Genomic DNA, 15,965 nt, shown 5'->3' with positions numbered 1-15,965 from the left:
ACTTTGTCTTATGGAACACCCACTTTCTGTGGTAAAATAATTTTTTAGAACAATGTTTAATTGATTGAGGAAAAAGAACCGGCCTCTGAGAGATGCTGTGTGTAGCTGTGCGTGCCAGGACTCTGTCCCGGGGACGTCAGTGGGGTATTGGGTCCCCTGAGAGGAAGGGGGTCTCTAGGCTCCGAGTGTGCTTTCCAGTCACCTGTCTGGTCCCGGGTGTGTTCAACACCACCAGTTTCTGTAAAATAGCCAGGAAATGTGTTATAACAAGTGTAGTTTTTGTGTGGGGGTAGTATTTCTGTCATCGGATCATTTAAAAAACTTATTTAGAGCCCTGGCTGGTGTAGCTCAGTGAATTGAGCACAGACCTGTGAAGCAAGGGGTCGCAGGTTTGATTCCCAGTCAGGGCACATCCAGGGCACAGGCCAGGTCCCCAGTGGGGGACATATGAAAGGCAACCACACATTGGTGTTTCTCTCCCTCTCCTTCTCCCTCTCTTCTCTTCTCTCTAAAAATAAATAAATAAAACCTTAAAAAAGAGTAAATAAATTAATTTAAAATTTTATCTAAAATTTTTTTATTTAGAAGATTTAGTAAGTTTATAGAGAATAATCACCATGCTGTTACTTATGATGCTCTTATTAGGATTTTATTGGATTTCTTGGGCCTGTGAGTTTATACTTTTTCAATCAAAATTGGAAAAGTTTTGGCTGCCATTTCTGCAGAGTTTTTATTTGACCCTATAGCTGTCTCCCCCCCCCGGGGCTCTGGCTACACACGTGTCAGGCCACGCAGCCCTGTCTCCTCGGGTCGCTGACCACGGCCCTTTCCCACCGCGTCCTCTCAGTGCTTTAGCACACTCCGTTCTGTGCCCTGTTGCAGAGTTCCCAGATCTTCTGCCTTCTCTGCTGTTAAGCCTGTAGAGTGCATTTTTAATTTCAGAAATAATATTTTTTTAGTTCTAAAATTCTTTTTGGTTTTTTAAGGTTTTATTTCTCATTGAGCTTGTGTTTCATTTAACTCCTTAACCATACTCTTCACAGCTTTACTGCAGATAATTTCAAATTGTTTCCGATCTGGTTCTACCAATACTCCTGTTAGCAGTGTCAGAGAATCTCTGCTGGTCCGTGTTTTCAGCACGTGTTCCCAAAGGTTTTAGTGTCTCCACTGCAGAGGTGTGCAGGGTGCCTCCTGCGGTTCTGATTTGCTCCTCCCCAGTTCTCCAGGGCGTGGAGTGCCTGTCGGCATGTTAACCGGCCATCTGGACTCCCTTTTTGTGAAGGGTTTTTCCCTATTTTTCTATTGGATAGTCTGTTTACTATTGATCTGCAGGAATTACTTATAATTATGCATGGTAATGCTTTGTGGTTTACATTTGCTAATAGCTTGTTCGTGTCTTTTCACTTTGTAATTGTGTCTTTTGATGAAGAGAAATTTTAATCTTTGATATGGCCCAATTTATCAGTATTTTTTATTGTGATTCAATAATTTTAGTTACTAATTTTTAGAAGTCATTCTCTGTTTGTTCTGCTGTGTTACCTTCCAAAAGACTGTATAGTTTTGTCTACCTGGAACTGATTTTTGTGCATGATGTGAAGGTTAAAGACACTGTTTCACTGTTTTCACATCTAAGTCCAATTACCCAGCATCGTCATTGACAAGCCTTCTTGGGCAGAAACGGTGTGTTTCTCTGAGCCTCTGGTCTCCCCACGGGCCTCCCCGTCCACCGCTGTGCACGTCCACACTTTGCACGCTCTGACCTTCTGTCTGAAGTACAAGATGTTTGGGTAGTTTTGGGCCCTTTGCATTTTATAAATTTTAGAATTAGCTGGTTAAGTTGGGATCTTGTTTGGTCTGGAAAGAACTGACATACAGGTAATACTGAGTTCATCACAGTTTATCATTTTCTCCAGGGGTTTGATGAGTCGTTTATTATATTTATTCCTCAGTGCCTCTTATTTTGTAATGACATTTCTAAAAGATATTTTAAAAATTTGCTTGGATTTCTTCTTCTAATTACTTGTTGCTATTAAATGGAAATACAGTTGAGTTTTGTATATTTTATACCCAGCAATCTTGTTAAACTCTTAATTTTAATAATTTACCTGTAATTATTTAAGCTTTTCTAGATGTGTGGTCATGTTTCCTATGAGTAGCAGGTTTTCTGGTTTTCTTTTCCATTCCTGTACTCTGGGTTTTTACTCTGTGATTTCCTTTTTGTTTTCTTTAGTTTTTGCTTTTTTGTGCTGACGAGTATTTCTAGTACAATATTGATTAGACATGGTAATAGAACGGGCTCCTTTGTCTTGTTCTAATAATAAGTAAAAGGACAGCTTTCACCATTTCACCACTAAACTTTGATAGGTCTTCTTTGTAGATGGCCTTTATCAGGTTCAAGAGGTTTCTTCCTATTATGGATTTGGTAAGAATTTTTCATCATGAATAGATGAATTTTATCAGATACTTTCCTGCAACTTTTACTGAGGTAACCATATGATTTTTCTCCTTTGTTAATGTGGTTAATTGTAATAATTTGCTAATGTATAAATCTCCTTAAATTTTGAGATAAGCACAATTTAGTCATAATGAGTTTTCCTTTACAGATATATAGTTGTATTTGGTTTGTTAATGTTTTGTTTAGGATTTTATTTCCATGTACACCACTTAATGTCTCACTTTGGGCAATTCTGTAAATCCTCTGTTCCTTGATTTCCTCATTTGTAAAATGGGGCAGTACTGGTGGCTGCCTTATAAGTTGCAAGATTAAATGATTTATTACAAGTAAAGTCCTAGGACAGTACGTGGCCCACAGTAAGCATGACGCAGTTGCGTGGTGGGCCACTCCCGTCCCTCAGTGACCTTGCTAGCTATGTCACGAGTTCAGGAAGCCTGTTTCTTTTCTGTTGATTAAAAGGACAAGAAGTCCGCAGTCCCACCGCTTGACCGCAGTGGGACTTCTTGTGAGTGAGATATAACTTTTGTTGTGAGCAGCCACTGAGATTTGGGAAGTTTTCTACTGTGGTTGGTAGTTATTTACCTTAAATCATAGGACTGTGCAGGCTTTCCATTTCTTCTTGAGTTAGTTTTCATAAGTTAGCATCTCTAGGAATTTGCTCAGTTGCTTAATTTTCAACTTTTTGCCATAACACTTAGTCTTTTAATAGCTTCAGCATTTGAAGTTGTGTCCCTGTGGCAGAAACGCGGGGGCAGTTGTGGCCCTTCAAGTAAGACCTGGCTATGCATGTAAGAGACGACCACCAGCTACTTGTGGCCTCAGGCTCTGCCTCGGCTTTCATCTGTGGGCCCAAGCCTGTGACCCAGCAGGTGGGGTACCAGGGCCTGGCCCTCCTGCCACGGGGACTGTCTCCAACAGACCATCTCTAGAGACCCTGCTGGGCTGGCAAGACTTTCTCAAGTCTGCCTCGTGGCCTGGAGGCCTCCCTTCTCCTGCACCCTCCCAATAACATGCTGACTGCTCAGCACCTGCTTCTCAGACCTGACTCCCCCGCCCTTGGTCGTCCCTCTCACTGGTTTTTGAACTTAGTCTCTTTGTTAATCCACCAGATGTTTGTCAAGTTGATCGGTCCTGTCAAAGAACCAGCCTTGTTCTTCATTTCCTTCTCTTTCATTTTCTGCTTTTCCCTTTCTGTTTTTAGCCATGCTGAAATTAATGATGTAATTGGCTTAAAAATATTTCATCAGTGTTTCCATTCTGTGTTTCTTTCTCTTGCTCTACCCTCTAATGGAATTGATGTATTTTAGTTGAAGTCTGCTGTATCATTTTGTGCTGCTCAACTCCTTCTGTCATTTTTTCACCGGCCGCTGTTGCTGTTTTAGATTTTGTATCATTTAGCATTTCACCTCTCCGAGGTTGGAAGCTGTGCACTGTTCCTGGTGTATTGCTGTTTCATGTTAATGTTTACTCAATCAGCCCTTCTGTCCCTCTGGTACCACACAGCAGTCGTGAGCCCGTAACTTCCCCTATACCCCTCCAGCTCACACGGGATGCTTTTCAGTCATTTTAACGAAGCATCGTTAACCCCACAGAAAGTACTTATACTCTCTGTGGACCGTGTGCTACCTGTATTATTGGCAGTTATGTACTATCTTTGCTTCACTTTCTTTCCTCACAGCTCAGACATCCCCTCTGCAATCACTCTCCTTCTGCATTAAGAATTCCTGTTCTTGTCCACTGGTGGGACTTTCCCTGGGACAGTCTAAAAATGCCTCTATTTTACTTTTGAAAACTATTCTCTGGACTAGGGTTTCAGATTGGCCATCATTTGATGACGACGTCCCTGCTGGGGCTGTTGTGTTGTTCGTAATGTAGTTTGTGTCTTGTCCCCCTGGATCTAGACCCCGACGGGGCTGCACTGGAACTGGACCTGGCCTCGGTGGCTGCCAGTCTAAGTGAAGAAGCAAAGGCTCTCAGGAGGGGACTGGGGGCTCCCCGCCCTGGGAGCTGTGGCGCTGCACTCCCCCCATGGCCCCACCCATGTGACTGCCAGTCCAGACAGTGCACTTACTCTCCAGAGATCCACAATTTAACACTTTATTTATCACTTTTGACACACAATGTTAATAACAGCGAACACATGAGGAGCAATGTGCAGACAGACATGAGCTGTTTCACTAAAGGTTTACAGGCCAGGCCTTGACAGTGACCTGACAGGTGACTCTGAGCCTCACACTCCACCGGAGGGAGAGCAGGCCCCCCAGCCCCACGGACATCCCTACTGAGTGCAGTTTAGACTTTCCAAGTCAGAACACCCATGACATTGACATCACTGTACCCATCACTCTGATAAAGTGATACACTCAGTACTCTCTAACATGAATGAGACAGTGTAAAAATATATTGCATGTATATATAAATTTATTTCCCTTTCCTGAAAAAAACTTAGTACAAACTAGTAGTATATGATCCCTTTCAAGTTTATTTTTAAGTTGTGTGGGTCTCCTTTGTTTGGCTTGGTTTGCTTTTTCAAAGTCTAAAGGAGGAGAGAGAGTTAACCGAAGCATCTCCAGCACAGTGACCATGGCCTGGCACACCACCACCCTGGCCACACGCCCCACGTGCCCCTTAATGAAGGCCAGGCCCCTGAGCCACCAGATTCACAGAGCATTTAGTGGTAAGTCAGTGAAAGGAAACTATTCAGGGTCATTGTTTTATGGACGTTCTAGCCTATGGGTAATTTCACAGTACAACTAAATTGTCAACCTGGACTGTATTGAACAGGTGACAACAGGGTGTCCCAGTGTGGCGTATGCTGCAGGACAGGGAAGTAGGCAGCTTGTGTATGAGTACCCAGGATGAAATGATCCCAGGTGGGCCCTCGAGAGCTCCCATCAAGGGCCAAATGGTGAATATTTTAGGCTTCATGGGCCATGGAGTCCGTCAACTCCCCACCGCCAGTGTCGCTGCAAGAGCAGCCAGGGACAGCACACAAGCAGGGCGTGGCCTGTGCCGTTAAAACTTGATTCACAGAAACAAGCGATTGTACTGGCTCGTGTCAGGAAGGTGAGCCTCTGCCTGCTGTAGCAGGTGCTGTCCACTGAGAGGGTCAGGTGGCCACGTGGCCTGCCTGGAGCTCGTCCACTGGGACTTGGAGGCCAAGAGCACATATGGGCAGCTAGCGATGCCAGCGGAAGCCGCTGCAGGCCTTCCCCCAGCAGACCGGCACCTGCTCCAATTTTCATCTGTTTCAAAACTCAAGCCCAAGAATATTAAAGGTGTAAAAATACTCCAGTATAAATATATACCTTGCTATAATACTTTAAACTTACGTAATTTTGAACTTCAATTTTGGTAGTTAACTCTGTTCCTGACCACTGCCTAGTTGCGTTAAATAGAAATAAATACGTGTTCTGGTATGATCGGTGTCTTCGAGCGCACGCCTTCTACTGTTCCCTCCTGGTGTTCAGACACCGTCAGCACTGTCCCCCTCAGAATGCATCCTGCCTCCTGGGGTACCTGCTGTGCAGTTTCTTTTGTTCACAGATAGACGCCTAATTTGTACTTAACCATGGTTAGTAGGAGCTGACGGGCGTTGCATACAAACATGCAGCACAGACACACACTCTGCCTACGTGTTCGCAATGTTCAGAACCCAATGAAGGGATGGACATGCATGTGTGTGTGTTTTGTGCAGTGAAGTTGGAGGCCAGGATCGTGGATGTTCAGAGGCTACACACAGATGCAATGAAGCATTCACTGGATGACTTTAAATGGACAGAATGGTGACTCCTAAGTCCTTATGACTTAATTTTACCCCTTCCCCCTCCTCCTCTAACAGAAAGGGGAGCTAGGGTTTTCAGAGCTATACTCTGAGTGGACAAAGGTGTGTCCTGGCCTGTGTGTATGTGTCTGACGAAGCTGGGGGACGGGCAGGGAGCGCAGGGACACCGCAGAACCTCTGTGGCCAGGGAGACCAGGCTCCTGGACCTGGCGTGTCGAGGGAGTGGGGCCCAGGGCACGGCCATGCCTCCTGAGCTCGGCTGGACTGGGACGGGGAGGGCCACCAAGAGAGAGCAGCTGTGTGCACTTGATTTCATTCATAAAACCCAAAGAGCAGCTGCTGCTATCAGGATTAGCAGAGCATTTTGAAATTTTCCTCAGAAGCGGACAAGTAGCTCCACCTATTTCCTCTTATCAAGTAGCTCACCTCCACTGGCCTGAGGTGGGTGGCACCGGTGCTCCACAGGCCGGGCCTGCCTCCTGGGTAGAGGGGGGAGCTCCAGTTCTGGGGTGGGCGCCGTGGGAGGAAGCTGCTGACCGTGGGGGCCGTGGCAGGGCACTCGTCCTGTTTCTTTTGCTTAGACCCAACTTTCCCGGCATGCTCCTGGCAGTTGTGCCCTCAGCTGGGGTCGGAACCTTTGTGTGGTGGCTGTTCTTGCCTGAAGACCATCTGGGGGACAGGAGGCCATGTTCCGGTGTCAGGCACCTCTCTCCAGGGTCCAGCAGGCAAGGAGGGGTGGGAAGGGCTCACGTCCACGGCAGCCCCAGGTGACATTTCTCTCTCTATGGGTTGTGGCATGGGGACCCTGTTCCTCGGCTTTCGCCAGCACGTACGCTGTACCACAGCATGCTGTAGTAACTGACCTTCTGCTGGACTCCCGCGTCTGGGACAACAGGGACTGGGCTCTTCAATGAGCAGGAGAAAAGCAGCCTCAGACCAAGGGGCCCACAGCCCCTGGTGGCGGGCGTTGCTCCTCGGCAGTGCCTCCGGGCCTGGGCAGAAACCCTCTTCTGTGGCCACTGGTGAAAACCCCACAGGCGCTGGAACTAGGGCTGTGACTGACTTGTCAGGAAGCGCTTTGCTTGTCCAGTTGTCTTCTGATGTGTTTCCCACAGGCTGCTCTTACCTTTGGGTTTCACACAAAGGTCCGGCCTGGCGGAGGAGAGGGAGGCCCGGGGTGGGGGTCTGGCATCCTGTCGGCATTTGCCCCAGTCCTTGGCCCTCAGTTTCCCCACCTTGAAGTGGCCTAGCTTGGCAGCTTAGGATCCCTAAGTTAGAAACTTTCCAGGCAATAGTGAGATTAGCCCTAAAAAATGACAGAGCCTGTGCTCCCTTGTCTCTAAGGTTCTAATGCCACATGCTGTGAGCCCCAGAACCCCAGAATGAGACTGCCTGTGAGGGGCCTGGCAGAGACACGGTCGCTTCAGAGGGGCAGTGTCAGCTGGGAGCGCTGGCCCTCAGCCAGCAGTGGGGGCCTTCCCTGGCCCCAGCGGTGACCAGCGAGTATGCCACAGCGGTGCTGGTCCGTGTTTCAACTGCCTGTGCTAGGCCAGGCCAGGTGTCCAGGAAAGGGCTGCAGAGCAAACAGTGGCTGTGGCAGCTAGGTTCCAGGAAGCATTTTCCTCAGGCCGTCGTGTGCTTTTCCACGGACCAGCTCTAGGACCACATGGCCCTCCAGGTCATGGGCCATGCTACAGTTGTGTTTATGCAAATGGAGTGTCACCCCGTGGCTACCGTGAAAGCAAATGCTGTGGGCCTCGGGGGGCCTCCGTGGCCTGGTTTTGTCATGAGGTTTCCTACACTCTGGGGTTGGGAGAGCCCAGAAATGTGGGGATTGACGTCAGAGGCTAGAGCTGCAGAGATTTATGCTGCACTGTGAGCAGAGAGGAAGTAGCCAGGTCGACATGCAGCCTCAAGGCCCCGATTTCAGGGGGACAGGCAGAAGGGGCCTGTCACACACCTGCCTGCAGGGGGGCCTTGGGGCCAACAGGGTCTTGCCACCGGGAGATGCAGAGACGGAGGAGAGAGGCCATAGAAACAGGGTATTCTGAATCTTCCTTGCGCCATTCTGAGAATAAACACAGTCACTTTTTCTTCTTTTCTTTAAAAAGCAAAACAAAATGACCCATCCTTGGTTTCCATTTTAAGAACATGTAACTTCACACTTCAAGTCACTTTCCTTTGGTCTACCGAGGAGCACTCCTTTCCTGGCTCACTTTCCTTTATACACCAGCCTTCGCTTACATGACTGCCCTCAGCACAGACCTGGTCCATAGGCCGGTGTACGCATGTGTGTAAGCAGATGTGTGTGCATGAGTATGTATGCCTATGAGTGCATGAGTGTATGTGTGTGCACGAGTGCGTGTACATGTGCAAGCATGCACTTGTGTGTTGCACACCTGCATGGAGCCCTCGCAGACGCTGCTATGTCCTGTTTGAGGTTTGCCTCATCTCGCTGGTGATGCTGATTAGTGCGTTAGTATGTGTTGCCTGCGTGGCTCCTGGGAGGGTCTGCCGGTCAGGAGGTTAGCACCACCTCCGACAGGGTCTGGGCCACCTGCTCCTTTAAAACATTCCTTTCGCCTGCAAATCAGGTCGCCTGTGTGATCTGGTCCTGGAGACACTTTGAAAATGACCATCCAACATGGGCCGAGGCAGGTGCATTAGACAAAGGTCAGTGAGTTCAGGGGCCACACCTGGGGTAGGAGAGGAGCACGCCGGGGGCACTGGCAGGAGAGAGGCCTGGGAGTCCCCCGCCGCCACCCCGCCCCGGCGTCTTGAGTTCTGCCCCAGTGAGCCCGGGAATGTAAAGAAGTGTGAGGTGATGTGGGGCCAGAAACGGAGGAAGGCCCTGTCCCCAGGGACTGGCTACTTGCCCCCCTGCACCTTCTGGTCGTAGGTGCCTGCGTGCTTGTAGCCTGGCACATAGCCCGACTCGTCCACCAGGTCCACGCGGCCGGCTTTGCCCTTGCCCCTGCCAGACGGGTCGAAGCGCTCCTTGTGGGAGCCTGTGAACTTGCTTGTGTCTGTGAGCCGAGACACAGTGGGCGAGGAGATGGCTTTCTGCAAGAGAGCAGGGAGAGGGGTTAACTGCAGCCGAATCACAGGAAGAAGAATGGGTGTGGCAAGGGGAGCTGGAGAGGGGGGATTTCAACCGAAGGGGCCAAGCCCATGTACAGGGGATGCTAAAGGCTCCTGGAATCCACTTTGGGCTCTCGGTCCGGGGAAGTAGCCTGGGTCAGCCCACACCCAGGGAATGAAGGCTCCCACCCCATCTTTAGGCCACTGCCATCAGTTCCCTAGAACTCACGGCCCTGCTTCCCAAGGGGCTGGCCCACCCTCTGCACTCACCGTCACCCCCGAGATGATGGGGGACTTGCCCTCAATGAGCCTGTGCACCTCTTGGACGGCCTCCTCACTGCTCTTATCCTTGAATCTCTTCTTGGAGAGCTCCTCCAGCGCCTCCTTGAACTGCTCAAACGTGATGGTCCGGCAGGACTTCCCTCTGCAGGGAGAGAGGACTCAGGGGCACTGGCCACTTGCCTCGCTGGGCTGGGACCCAGGGACCTGCTGACATTGGGGGACCCCAGCACTGCCAGGGCACCCACTGATATTGGGGGACCTCAGCACTACCTGGGAACCTGCTGACACTGGGGACCCCAGCCCTGCCTGCGGACTCTACCCCTCCTCTCCCACACCAGAAGGCAAAGCCCGACATTGAAACAGAGCACACCCCTCCCCTGCAGTGTTTACACCCACAGTCAGTCACCATCGGCAACAGCAGCAAATGTAAATTGTGGAAAAAAGCTTAAAGGAAGCACATCCTTTATGAACAGCTGGACATTAAAATAAAGCCGTTGTCTGGTTCTAAATGGGATGTGTGTGGCCTCCAGTCAGGGAAGGACTTTGAAAGAAAAGTTAGGGCGAGAAGCCCATGAGATCTGCACCACGAGGAAGAGGTTCAGAGGCCACTGGAAGCGGTCTGTTGGGTGGTTGCCGTGCAGGGATGAGAGGGAGGCCCCTCCCCAGGACACCCGATGAGGGGAGCCCAGGGCCTCCACCCCGGGGACCCCCGCGGCCCCCGCCCAAAAGCTGCTGGGGCCAGACCAGTGCCAGGCCAGGGGAGCAGAGAGGGCAGGGGCGTCACCCAGACGTGTCTCGGGACAGCGCAGAGTTCCCCAGGGAGGTCAGTTGGGCAGTCCCAACAGGCTCTCACCTGGCTCTTCAGCTTTTGTGATTTTAACTAAAAACATTTTTGCCACTTTCACCGGATCTTCCCCAGGTCAAAATGACAAAACTCTTTTCAACAAAAGCAAAGGCTGTTCAGTGGAGCGAGGACCGCTTTGCAACAGATCAGGCTGGGACGACCAGACACCCACGGGTGGAGTCGTGGCTTCGGTCTGCGCCGTAGTTAACTCAAAGTGGACCAGTCCTGACTTTATTATAAAACCATAAAACTTCTGAAAGAACCTAAGGGAAGATATTATGACCTTTGGTTAGACGAAGATGTCTTAGAAATGATACCGGGAAACAGCCATTAAAAAAGAGATTTGAACTTTAAAATGTATTAAACCTTTTTCTTCAAAAGACACTATAATGCAAAGACAAGTGACAGACTAGGAGAGAAGACTCACAAGACACATCTGACAAAGGACCGTATTGGAAACACTGTGTGTGTGTGTGTGTGTGTGTGTGTGTGTGTGTGTGTGTGTGAAGAACTCCTAAAACAACATGAAGGAGAAATTCAATGTGGAGAACTGGACGGAAGTATTGAGGCAGACACTGTGCCGCAGACTCGTGGACAGATGGCGTCAGTTCCTGGGAAGACACCACCCTCCCGCAGGACCACAAGTGGCCAGATGAACGAGGCGACATCCCCAGTGCTGGGCAGACGCAGGACCGCTGGGGCTCAGACAGCCAGTGGGGACGCAACGTGGCATCCACTGTGGAAGGCGGTTGGGCATTTTCTCAAAGGCCACACCTGTAGCATGACCCTGAGACTCCACATTTAGGTGCTCACTCAAGAGAAATGGAAACGAGCTCACAACTCTCGCCGCTCTACTCACAGTTCTGCTTGTTGTGGCCAAAACCCAGGAACATCCGCAGCAGATACGGGACTCCCTCAAGCTCTGCACATGGACGCACTGACTGACACGTCGCAGCCAGGAGAGAGCTGAATAAAACTCTCTTTAACCGAAGGTGGGGTGCCCAACCTCAGCCCTCCGGGAGGCCATTCAGAAGGAGGGGTGGGGAACGTGTCCCCCGGACACATTCAGAGCCATCTGTCCCAAGGGCATTTGTGCTGACACCCACAGGGCAGGGGCTGGGTAACACGCTGGACCAGGACTTCATTACACCCAGTGTTTGGTGGTGGCTTCTGTCCCTCAAGGCTGAGGGACAGCCACAAATGCACCAGGGTCTGTGGGCACTGAGGCCATTCTGAGCAGTTGCCCTCAGGCTGGGGTGCCTGGAATGATGTAAACACAGCCTCTTTTCTTTCTCTCCACCCTGCTGGGTGGGTAACCTCCGGGCCCCGGGGGAGGCCTGTTTGTCCTGGGCTGTCACAGGCGCTCCTGTCTCCTGTTCACTGCCTGCCCAGGCTGGTGTGTGGACACCAGGCCTGATGGCTGGCCCGGTGGCGGCTGCTAGAACATGCAGCCCTCTCTGGGCCCTGCGGCGCCAGGCACCACCAGTGTGAGTCACTCAGGCCAGGGGTGGGGAGATGGCCCGCAGGGGCTCCTGTCAAAGGGCACAGTCAGATTGGGGTGGATGCCCAGGCCCAGGGCCCTGACTTGCCCACTCCCCCTGGCCCAGCAAGGTGTCCCCCAGTGTCCCCATTGTGACCGATGGATGGGTCTCCCCAGGGGACCCGGTTCCCTGCTGTGGAGAGTCCCCGGCGAGTTCTAGAGTAACAATGCCAGCCCTTCCCCGGAGACACGATCGCATTACGCTGCTCTCCACACACAGACTGAGCCTGTTCTTGAGTGCACACAACGGCGGTGTCCCCACACCGAGGCCCCCCGCCCTGCCCCCACCAGCGCCCTGCTCAGAAGGCTGTTGTTCTGCTGGAAGGCCAGCCCAGCAGTGACGGGGTCACTGCTCACACAAGGCCCCTGCATCCCCTGGGCCTCCAAGGCCCAACTTAGGGCAGGCAGGGACACCAGAGGGCAGCTGGGCCAGCTGCTCCCGAAGGTCACCCAGGGCCACCAGAGGCCAGCCTAGCCTTCCCAGACCTGTCCCTGTGTGCCTGCAGGGCCAACACCACGAAGGCTCCCAGGATGGAGCACTGTGACCTGCGCCCCCCACCCCCAGTCCCCCTCCTTGCCAGCACCTTTGTGAGAGCAAACTGCACACTCCCAGAACCCCCTTGCTGAGAGGCGGCTCCCAGCCTACTGGACCCACTGGCAGGGAGGGTGGGCAGGGGTGATTGCAGGGAGAAGGAGTGTCAGGGAAAGTGCTAGTTCTCCCATGCTCCCCTGACCACCAGCAGCTGGGACCCGGTGACCTGTCCAGAAGGCACTGATGAGGGTTAGAGGGCCACGAGCCTTGGTGACATTCCCATCAACCCCTGGGTCAGTGGGGATGTGGGGGCTCCTGAAGGAGCCAGTCTGGTGGGGATGCACCTCTGGGGGAGTCCTGCCTGGAGGGTTTCTTGCTGTGCTTGCAGAGGGCTCTCCTGGCAGACACTCACCGTCACCCCTGCCCAGGGTGCCCTCTGCTGAGCAGCCCTGCCTGCCTGGGCCGCAGTGAGCACAGAGCCAGCAGTGCAGACCTGGCTGTGGTGGATGATACTTGCTGACAGCCACTCAGTCACAGGTCTGGTTGCTGATGGCCACAACCTGCCTATGGGGCAGCTGTGACTCCTCCCCACCCACCCACACACATGCAGTTACTTCCCCTAAGTGGGAAAAAGCTGCCCTTAATGCTCCTCCTGACTCTGTGTCTGCCCAGTGCAGCTCTGGGATGGCACAGACACGGGGATGGGGCGCCTGGGAGAGCAGAGCCCAAGAGACAGGGTGGAGGCCCCTCGACGCCCCGCCACTGGTTGATCACAACAAGGCCCCCCAGAGAAGCACTCCCCACCATGGCCACCTGGACTCTGGAAGACCCTCAACGTGAAGCAGGAAGTACAGGGAGTGGGTGCACCTTTCTCTCTCTTGCTCTCTCATGCCCCAACCTCACCCTCATCACCCTGAAGGGAGGGGCCGAAGTCAGGAAAGGCCCAGCTCAGGGAACATGGGCCGCCCTCCCCTCCACGGAGCGAGGGCGTGTCAGCCCTCAGGCCCCGGAGCAAAGTCAGGCTGGGGGAGCCTCGGGCCCCTGAGCAGACACTAGCACCAGCCCCAGCCACCCACTGTGACACCGGTGGCGTTTCTCAGGCATCACATCATACTCAGAGCTCTGCCCCTCCACCAGCCCCTCCACAGCACCCCCACCCACCACTGTCCTCTGCTGGGGCTCCTCCTACAGGCTCAGCCTGCTCCAGTGCCGGACACATTCAAGATGGCATCTGGGCTCCAGGCCCATGCTTCTGTGCCGGGCTTCTGCGGCTCAGCCCCCTGGCTCAAGCACCCCTGCTTCACACAGTTCCCACGTGTCCTGGCTGTGATCAGAGCATGTGTGGCAAGAACAGAGCAGCTTTCCAGGTCTTCTGTGACAGGAAGCCCCACCCATCTGCTCCCTCCTAATCTGGGATGCAGACGCCAGACACGAGGGCTTCCGAGCTGTCTCCCCGCACCGGTGTCACAGGACACAAGCTGTTTTCTCTGAGAGCTCACAGCACCCACAAAACAGGTGTGTGTGTGGGTCACGAGAGGCTGCAACAGCAACCCCTGCCCTCTGCCCCCTTTAGCAGGCCGCTCCCCTGCAGGGCCAGGCCCAGTGCCTGACCCGCACATGCAGACACATGCAGGCAGGATGGAAGGAGACATTGCTGTCCACAGCCCCCTAAGTGGTCTATCTGGGTGACACTCCTGCTTGTGCACACGAGGGCCTGGTTAATTAATATTCCAGACTGACTATTGTCTATCCTTTGGGGCGTGGAGGATGCTGGAGTCTTTGTCTAGGTAACAATAGTCTTCAGTCAAGAGTTGGTATAGAGCTGCAAGAAATTTGTTTAAAATTTAACACATAGTAACATCAAAACAAACAGGCACTGCCATGGCGACAGGATCTAAACAAAGGCTGCAGATACCCTGGCTGGCGTCACCGCCTGGAGCCCTGGCAACCGCCCCCAAACAGAAATTGCTGCTCTTCTCCACCAACCAACTCAGCAACTTTGAGGTCCCACGCCCGTCCTGCAGGATCCTACAACCCTGCGCAGAGCATTGTCCACCTTGCCCATCAGAGGGACAAGGGCATGGATCCCTCCTAGTGTCACCCTAGGGTGTCCAGCAAACCACCCAGGCGAGGGGCCCCTGCAGCCACCGCAGGCTGGTCTTCACTGTGTAGTGACCACGGCCCCTCACTGGGCTGCAGCCACAGCTCGCTGTTCCCCCATTTCCACGTTCCCTTCAGTGAGCTGGGGCAGAGACACTGGGGGCCCCCTGGGCTCTGCGGTGAGGATCGCACCAATACCTGGGAGCTGGGGCCATACCTCAGCCCCTAAAGGTCTGAGCAGCTGATGTCCTTCCTCCCAGGACAGGCATGAGGAGCAAATAGGGTCCTTTCTGGTGCCTGCCCACTCCTGTGATACCAGGACCCCCCATGTGGGTGCCAGGGTGCACGTGCCTCCTGTACATAGGGTCTCCGGGCCTGTCCACGGTTCTCATCCTGAATGAGTCACCACCGCACTTGCCATGTCCCCACTGTATGGCTGTGTGCACATGCATGTGAGCGGTGAGCGTGTGCACGCGTGCATACATGTGTGTAGGCATGTTTGTGTAGCCGTGCATGGGCTGTGGGCTCCTGTGTGCCCATGGGTGCACATGCCAGCATGCAGTAGCTTAAAGGCAACTTACTGTGGAAGGAACCAGGGGGGAGGAAACGAATTGCTCCCACCTGCCAACACTTTGCATGCAGGGCCAGTGCCCAGGGTGTGGGGCTCGTGCGCTCCCTGGAGGGCTGACCTGCCCCTGGACACACCATGGATCTGGCCTGCCCCAGCCCTTCTGCAACATTCCCCAACCATCATGGCCCTTGGGGCACCTTTGCTCCTGCATCTGCCCTCTGTCTTTTCTGACACACAGGGGTTACAAAGGCCTGGAGGATCTTACAAAGGCCCAGGGAATGGATTGAAGGGACCGTACTGGGCCTGATCCCAGTCCCCACTCCAACTTTTCCTCCTCCTCCTCCTCACCTGCGCCCACTTCCTTTGCCTCCTCCCCACCGGTGCCCAACCTTCTCCTCACCTGCATCCCGCCTCCTGCTCCTCCTCATCTGTGTCCCCCTCCTCCTTCAGCTCCTGTCCCCACTCTAACCTGGGGCCTCTAACCTGGGGCCTCGAAGAAGCATGGGTGCACAGGACACAGAGAGTCCTGAGATGAAAGATGACAAGGTCATAGCATCACACAACTACAGGGTCGCATAGGCCACAATGGACACGGTCCAGAAATGAGCCAAAATAAAACCATTTCCCAGCAATAAGCATGACCTGGACAGAGATGGCTAGACGTCTGGTGGCCTTGCCGTTAATTCTCTCATGTGTGGCTGTGGGTTGAGGAGGCCAGGAGAATGCTGCCCAGACGAATAGGAGGGGGAATGTGTCACCACTCCTGGGCACGCCCC

The 15,965-nt window shown here is 52.8% G+C and overlaps 1 protein-coding gene across 2 annotated transcripts in view; it reads right to left on the bottom strand.

Annotated features, from left to right (window-relative positions):
- Nucleotides 1-4,536: 4,536 nt before the first annotated feature.
- The window catches only part of TPPP (tubulin polymerization promoting protein), a 30,454-nt gene continuing 19,025 nt past the window's right edge, over nucleotides 4,537-15,965 (bottom strand). For both annotated transcript variants that reach the window (XM_037137379.2, XM_037137380.2), the window contains exons 3-4: nucleotides 9,591-9,744; nucleotides 4,537-9,302 (exon numbers count right to left, since the gene is read on the bottom strand). In XM_037137379.2, coding sequence (XP_036993274.2) covers nucleotides 9,108-9,302; nucleotides 9,591-9,744 — 349 coding nt within the window. In that variant the 3' untranslated portion in view covers nucleotides 4,537-9,107. The remainder of the gene's footprint in view (nucleotides 9,303-9,590; nucleotides 9,745-15,965) is intronic.

The sequence above is a fragment of the Artibeus jamaicensis genome, unplaced genomic scaffold (assembly GCF_021234435.1).
Source record: "Artibeus jamaicensis isolate MK-2021 breed Jamaican fruit bat unplaced genomic scaffold, CSHL_Jam_final scaffold_369, whole genome shotgun sequence".
Classification (NCBI taxonomy): domain Eukaryota; kingdom Metazoa; phylum Chordata; class Mammalia; order Chiroptera; family Phyllostomidae; genus Artibeus; species Artibeus jamaicensis.
This window is presented reverse-complemented; position numbering and strand designations above follow the sequence as displayed.